Source organism: Bactrocera latifrons, unplaced genomic scaffold (genome assembly GCF_001853355.1).
Source record: "Bactrocera latifrons isolate USDA-ARS-PBARC rearing strain unplaced genomic scaffold, ASM185335v1 scaffold_45, whole genome shotgun sequence".
Classification (NCBI taxonomy): Eukaryota; Metazoa; Arthropoda; class Insecta; order Diptera; family Tephritidae; genus Bactrocera; species Bactrocera latifrons.
This window is the reverse complement of record NW_017537101.1, coordinates 305,897-314,190: the sequence shown is the minus strand read 5'-3', so window position 1 is coordinate 314,190 and position 8,294 is coordinate 305,897. Positions and strand designations below refer to the sequence as shown.

Below are 8,294 nucleotides of genomic sequence, written 5' to 3'. Positions count from 1 at the left end.
GTCAACAATTAAATGAACATTCAAAATGGCCGAGCTTGTCGGCATAACTGAGAAATATGAGTACCAACATAACGCCACAAAAAATTCGAAATGCGAATATACGTAACCCGCGAAAATTCAAAATTCGCGATACATTTTGAACACACCTCGTATGCAGCATCCAAGAGGTCTCTGATTACCTTTAGTGCTTTCCTATCCAAAATTGATATACTTACCACAGTTCTGTTTGAATTTTACTATAAGCAGCGGACACAGCCGTTTCCAATTCGGCTGAACTGGAGTAGTTGTTGAAGAAATTATTGGAAATATAAAACTTTTCATCTTCTTATACAACATATTTGACGTGAAATATTCTGACCAGAGATAAAGAAGTGTTGAAACAGATAATAAACTTAATCTTGAAAACTTTAGCATGAAATCAATTAAATTTCAACTGAACTTGTTTCCCTACATAGAAACAAGTACTCTTCATAACATTAATTACATCTACTAGAGAATTTAGTACATGAAATTAATTAAACCATGAGTCTTTTCACCATATGTGTTTTCATCAGCTAATGATTTCAGAGAATTTATGTCGTACATGAACTTGTTTCTACCACCCACTGCTGAAAGTTTTTCGTTTCTGCTCAACCTTTGTAATTAATTACAGCATTGAACTGATTGCATACGTACCACTCCTGCCGATTTTCTGAATACGCTGAAATTCCAAGCACAGTTAAGAATATTTCTAAAAATTTCAGTTGAGAACGCGGCAGAATTGTTCGGTTTCGGATTTGATATTAAAACCAAAAAGATTACATAAATGCATATCCAGTAAATAATTAAATTGATTACTTCTTGTGATACTAGTTATTAGAGATTGTTATTTTCTGAAATATTTGCGTTAACTCTCCTTAGCCAGAAATAATAAACGAGTTGGGGTAGGGAAGAAGCGTAAATATGTAATTTAGTTAGAGTGTTGCTTCTGTTGTTGAAGTAATGGCTTCACATTACTATGTTTCTACATTTCTTTAGAGTAAAATAGTCACAATACCTGGCTGTATGATATTGGATGTATGGAACATCCGGAGTATATACATAAGTAAAATAATAAGCAAACTGAGTATGACAAAAATTTTACACACTTTCCGACTCTTTTTGTATAGAAAAGTTGTATGCTAATATAGCTGAAGTGTAACTGCTTTATGGTAGGGAAATATAATGTAGTAATAAATCCATATTATATTTGTAGTATATGATATATGTATAAATAAGTAAAAACAACAATGCACTAATATTTATAATGTTTTGCATTTCTTTAATTCGCAGGTCAAATGTTTCTTATGAATCGATTTTTCGATGGCGAATTTTTGCAATTTGGCTGGAAGGTTATAAAATATATGGAGGACGATCAAGAAGATCGAATGGATCCCATGATCTACATATTCCCTAGAATGACCAAATGTACATTTTTTAAATACGGTTCAAGCGGGGAGGTATGTAACTACAATACAAAACACTGGTCTGCGTTGCGTTGCCCGAGATATAAGATTTATTTTGGATATATGTATGTGTACATTTGTGCACATAGTTTTTCAAACTACATATGTATGATTTTGTAAAACTAGATCTTGTTTGGGTTTAAATCTATATTTCCATTTTACATCAGCAAACACGAAACAAATTAACATACATATTTGTTTCAATAAATACGGATACATTTAAGTATACACAGAGAATGTCGAAAATAGAAAACTTGTTATATTAATTCGACTATCAGCGCAAAACTCTTCCACAATTCACTTTCCAAAACAGCTTTTACCTTGACATTTTCCATATTAGCGGTGCCAGAGAGTGGGGATCACGTGATGTTTTATTTGAATACACGTAAAAGGTGCGCCGAATAATGACTGAATACATAAATCCAGTTATTAGTTTGTAGAGCTGCGTAATTCAGCGCTTATAATCGATAAACTAGACTTGAGGAAATGTTGCAATTGCAATAACCCAATTATTTGTTAACGAAGTATTTTCAGGTCCGTTCATACTGCATATATACCCGCATATATACGAATAAGTCCTTCAGTCTTTTGAGATACCTTTGTTTACAAAGAAGCTGCTCGTTTGCGGAACCGCCGATACTGGACAACAATATCGTAAAGAAAACTAATTCGACAAGGCTTCAAAAAATTTATCACAAATTATTATGAAAGGCATCTGTAGATGCTCCGAAGAAATTCTTCATATCGAACAACTATAACATATAGTTGTCCTACAAAATAACTCATTAAACTCAAGTCCTTGTACATACAACTTTTTTAATTGAATAGGTCTCGTCTCGAAATTGGGCATGTATTTTTGGAAAAGACTTTGCTAAACTTTCTGAAATACCATATATATGATCATAGAAACTGACCGATCAAAATAAGTATATAGATATTTTTATACCCTTTATGGTAAAAAAAATGCACCTTTGAAAGGTATTATTGCTTCACCGCAGCCGAAGTTAACGTTTAGAATTGTTTGAGTTATTCTTGTGTTCAACAGTACTTGTTACAGTGTTTTTAAAATTTACTAGCAGACAGTCTGTTTGAACTGGCATGGTTTGTTCGATTCGTTATTCTTAAACGTTTGACATTTTATTCAAAAGCTAGAAAACAAGTATGAGTTCTAGTACCAAATTATTGGACTATTTCAATGATTGATTTTTACAAAAAAAAAAAAAAAAAAATAATAATAATAATAATAATTTTAAATTCAATCAGACGCAATGAAGTTGCAATCACATAAATAAGCTATTATATATAAAATATTGCCTTAAAGTATTAAAATATATAAGTTATGTTTAATATATTGAAGTAAACATGACTATGTGCATTCGATATTATGACATTAAACGCACATCTGTGCAAGTTTATTTTAATGTCTGGGTTGTTTTTGTGGAGTAGCATTTCCTAGAGGGATAGCAAGCAGTCAAACCAGCTGTTAAAGTAAACACATAGGCCTAACGTTTATGTTCAAAATACTGTGGGAACCCGCTTCATTCATAGAACCAAATAATTTTAAATTCAATCAGAAGCAATGGAATTGCAATCATGTAAATTAGCTATTATGTAAATAAAAATATTAAAGGTATTAAAATACATATTTCTTAAAGTTTAATATTATATTTGTATAGGAGGCACAGGCAATTTATTTTGAATTCTGCGCGGCACATTTCTTCCTTAAAAGAGCGTAAATAACTAAACTTGTATTGCATTTGAAACGAAAAAATTTGGAAGAGACTGTCATCCGGACAAATTTACAATCTGGGGTGATTTATCGTATATGTCGAAGGCATATTTGCCTCTACTTTTTAACAAAGAAAATAGTATCAACTTTACAGACAATGGTGAGAGCTGAAAACAAATGATCCGTAACTGTTTGGTTCAATAGAATAATGACAAGCCTCTCCAGTCGCTGAGTCTATAATAAGTCACTCGTTTTTTATTTAAATATGCGAAAACAATGACCTGTACTTATAAACTTGCTGCTATGGACCGATTGTGAAGCAGTATAGGGTTCGATGCGACAGTATGAACTTAAAAACACTTATCCGCGTTATTCCAGAATTTTATACAAACACCCAATAAAACTTAATATTTGCGATATAATTGATAATTTTATGTTTTATTATAGATAGTACAACTATTCTAATCTAAAAACTATAATAATTTCTCATTTCAGGTGGAGAAACACGACGCCATTTGCATACTGCCATTAAATGTTGTTAATGAGAAAATATACATTTTCCTTTGGTTTTGGTTCATACTTTTAACGTTTCTAACACTGTTAACGTTAATATACAGGGTGGTAATTATATTTTCACCACGCATGAGGGTGTACTTGTTTCGTATGCGATTTAGGTAAGCACGAACTCAGTCATACAAACGTAAAAATATATATCATATATAAAGTATATGAGTATAAATTCAAATTCAACTTATTTCAACATTTTTCTTTATTTCAAATTTTAGGTTAGTGCGTCGAGACGCTATTGAAATAATCGTTCGTCGGTCGAAGATGGGCGATTGGTTTTTATTATATTTATTAGGTGAAAATATAGATACGGTTATATTTCGTGATGTTGTACAGGATTTAGCCAATCGTTTAGGACATAACCAACACCATAGGGTGCCTGGACTGAAAGGTGAAATACAGGATGCATGATATTGGGAGTATTAGAAAGTATACAAAATGCAATTTGTCGTCTCAATATAACCGTCACTATCACAAATAATAATATCAACACCAAAACCGCTTTAGTAACAGCAGCAGTAGCACCGGCTTCCAAAAATTCTCACCAATGCAAAACTAATAAAAATAAAAACTACAGAAAAACTCCAAAAAAAGCGAAACCACATTAACGCCATCAGTTTCACAGGCATTTAATATAATCCGCTACAAATACATTTTCTAAGAAATAAATAAAAAAAAGCAGAAAACTTTCATAATAGACGATGTTAGTGTAAACCAAAAGTCAAACAGTGTGTGACAGCGACGAATTGTTTATACATATATGTGTGCGAATGTGTGTAAACTAAACAATTAAGCGTAGCATATGTTAGGAATAGCAAATAAGCGCGTTCAAGCAGACGATCTCACCTACATTCGTAAATCATCGAGACGCATCCAAATATTCATAGCTTGTCATGTTATATTAACAAAGGAAAAGTACTACGACTGAGACGACACCCGCGAAAGATTGCATTATTGTAAAGAGCCAACAAGGACAAGTCAGCAGTCAGCCAGCCAACCAGCCAGCAAAGGGCTGCGTTTACTTCACCAATAACAGGCAAATTCAGCATCCCCACAACTACATACATCACATCACATTGCATCGCATCGATACATTCACATGTAGCTCGAAAGTCAGAGCTTTGCAGTGGTGTACTTGTCGCCGGCAAAGAAGGAAGGAGGTGTGGAGAGCTCTCATCTTTTATATAAAACTCTACCAAAAGAAAGAAACCAAAAAAATCTATCATTGCGCCGACAGCACACCAACTTACACCAATACTTGCATATACATATATGTATTTTATATAAAATAAAAATAAAAAAAAAATAAAAAATATTAATTCCAATATCATAAGCTGAAATAATTAGCATTACAACGACAACAAGATTAGTGTAATTCATTTCATAGTTAATCAGGAGTACTGTACGACACACGCATACATACAAAACAGTTGAAACGAAAAACCAAAACAAGAACAAATAACCAGTAAACGTATTGTAATTATACAAAATCATATGAAAGTTTTATGAAATATGCAGAATAGCCATGATAACTCATAAACAACTACAACAATTCAGATATAAGCAAAAATAATCATCAAAGCATACATACATACGAACATACATACATAAATACATACATACATATATAGCGCGCCTCATTAAATAACCGATAAAAGTAGCATTTAATCTGAAGACATACTCGTGCGTCTGTACATGAGAGCATTCATGCATACATTGCAATAAGCAAATACAAATAGTAAATAAACGAATAAATTTTTAATTAAAATTAAAATTATAATATAAAGTATGAATGAACTTACAAACGAGATGAGACAAGATTATATCATTATGAAATAGTTACGTCAGTGCAACGTAAATTACCGTTAAGAAATAGTTAGTGAAACCAAATACACTGCATATTTATATAAGTATATAACATATATTTCTTAAGTTCAGTCTTACTTAGGTTGGTGCATTAACATACACAAATGCAGGTATTATAGTGAAGCCAAGGCGATAATGAGCTGTTTTTCACAGTACATACATATATAATATAAATAAAGCAGTGGAAAGTGTTTGCCATTCATGAACCACAAGCAAGTAAACTTTTCAAGTATGAGTGAAAATTTATGGCAAAAGGTAGCAAATAAATAATTAATTACGTAAATTACTGAAACAATAGTAAGCAGTATGAAGGCACTTTCATACTCATATTCATATACCAATTTTTAAGAATCGAAACTTATATTAAAAAGAAGCAAAGTTAGCTGGGGTATATGTGCATATGTGTGTATTGTTGCAGATGTGTATATGCGGAAGTGCGTCTGGGCATATGCCATGTGGGTTATATATAACTTTGTAAATACGAAAAACCAATATTTCATATGCAATGTAAGCAAAACAAGCGCACATTTGCATACATGCATATGTATGTATTATATATGTATATATGAAATTTGTGGTTATATTACCTGCTAAATGCTCGGGTTAAATACAAAGCTATAATTTTGAATCGGTCACAGTAAGATCTAGGTTTGTCGCTCGTCAGTGCATATACACATCCATTACCGAAACATTCGTATTTACATAGTTTTCAAGTATCCGTCCAAATAATATGGTTCGTACACATCAGACATGCAAATTCATAAATACAATTGATTGTGGTAGCATCCGTTAGTTAGCAATTTTCTATAGATATGTATTTATATTGAAGCAGATTTTGAATTGGGAACGCAAATGACACTCGTACTGCCCACTTTTTAGTAAGCAACTGATTGCATTGTAAACAAAACAATAAATTACATAATGATTACAAGTAAACTCATACATTTGTAAGTTACAACAATAATGCCATGTTACCAAATTTGGGATAATTAATATAACTCGAAACGATTGACGCCATATTGGCTTTGGAAACTACACACTCCTTAGTGCAATTTAAATGTGCTGATTTTCACATTTTCCAACAGTTTATGTCTTTTTCCGATATCGTTTAAATAACAACATTCCGGCCGAAGGTTCATCTCGTTTCGATCATGCTCCAGCGTTGCTCTCTCGCAATGTTCAAATGTACAGTTACCTGTGCGTTTTTTCTAATTCGACGGGAAGGCAAAGCCCACATGAGGACTTACCAGCATATAACCTGTCCGTATAGATATAAAAATTGGATATATATGTTGACTTATATGTACTAATTAGACAAAGTGTACCAACCGTTAGTATTTTTGCGGAGAGACTTGACTTTCCACTTGAATATTTGTGTTTCAGCAGTTATACTTATATAATAGGATATTGAATTCTGCGTCTATATGCCGGAAATTTATAGAGTTTCGAGTTTTTGTAGTCAAACTACCATCTACATACATATGTGGTTGGTTTTCAAAAGCTCAACGGTCAATATAAAATTGGGCTTAGTGATAGTAATTAAATTCTCCAGCTGCCAGATAAATCATTCGGAAAATCTTCTTCTGAGTTTTTATGGGATTCTTTGTTTCAAAAGCCAAATATATTACGAACTTAATGTATTTATGCAGGGGTGCCACAATATTGTAAAAAAATATTATCTAGAAATGATTTATTTATGGTTAAAATAAATATATGAGACTTCAAAAAAATTAAAATCCAGAGCCAAATATTATTAGTTTAATACAAAAATAAAAACATATCTTAGAGATCACCCAAGCTTTTTTAGATCGCATCTACTACCCCAATTACATATACACACGTGTAAATATTATATTAAGATTCTCTGACTTATTATAGCGAAGTACTTGTAACTAGACTACAGATGAAATTACACTGCCAGTATAATCAAAACATAAGTTCAACATAAATTCAACTGCCATACGGGTATGAAGTAATAGTTGTCGACAAGCACAAGTCTCTTGACCGAATATTTTATATCGAAGTATCCAAAATTGAATAAGAGAATCATAAAAGGTAATATAGCCACAAGTGATAGAACGCATTAAATCTATCCACATACAACACCAAGTGTATATACATACATATGCACATAAATTCGAAAATTAAAGTAAATTCAAAACAAACACGCGGTGCTAGTAAGATAAATAATACTTTTACTAATAAAAACAATAAATGCTGTAAAGTTATGAATAATATATATGTAAATTTAAGCAATAGAAACGAATTGAACAATTGAACTATATCATTATATTAAATAAGTAATGCTAACAAATTACATATGCGAAATAATTACGATTTAGTAAGTACAACTTAGGAAAAGATGCAATTAGGTAATTAAAATAATATTTCTAAACAAACAACTAGTATATGATAAAACTGAAATCATGCGTAAATTATAGCATACTGTGAGTATTAATAAAGTTAGCAATAGATTTGTTCCTGGACAAATTTTCACATTTGTATGCGAAAGTAAAAATTGAAAAAAAAACGTATAAACTAAAAACCGCAAAAAATATCTCATAGATTTTTAATTAATAAAAAGTAATCTTTATACTTTCATTTAAGAGATACATAGTTTTTGTACATACATACATGTACCAATAAAA

At 31.5% G+C, this 8,294-nt stretch overlaps 1 protein-coding gene across 3 annotated transcripts in view; it reads left to right on the top strand.

The window, feature by feature from the left end:
• The window catches only part of LOC108973048 (innexin shaking-B), a 126,692-nt gene extending 120,878 nt beyond the window's left edge, over positions 1–5,814 (top strand). For 2 of the 3 annotated variants that reach the window (XM_018940060.1, XM_018940062.1), the window contains 3 exons: positions 1,312–1,478; positions 3,709–3,887; positions 3,999–4,191. In XM_018940060.1, coding sequence (XP_018795605.1) covers positions 1,312–1,478; positions 3,709–3,887; positions 3,999–4,191 — 539 coding nt within the window. Of the gene's footprint in view, positions 1–1,311; positions 1,479–3,708; positions 3,888–3,998 lie in introns of all 3 variants that reach the window. The other variant, XM_018940061.1, reaches the window with a different exon arrangement.
• Positions 5,815–8,294: the final 2,480 nt, after the last annotated feature.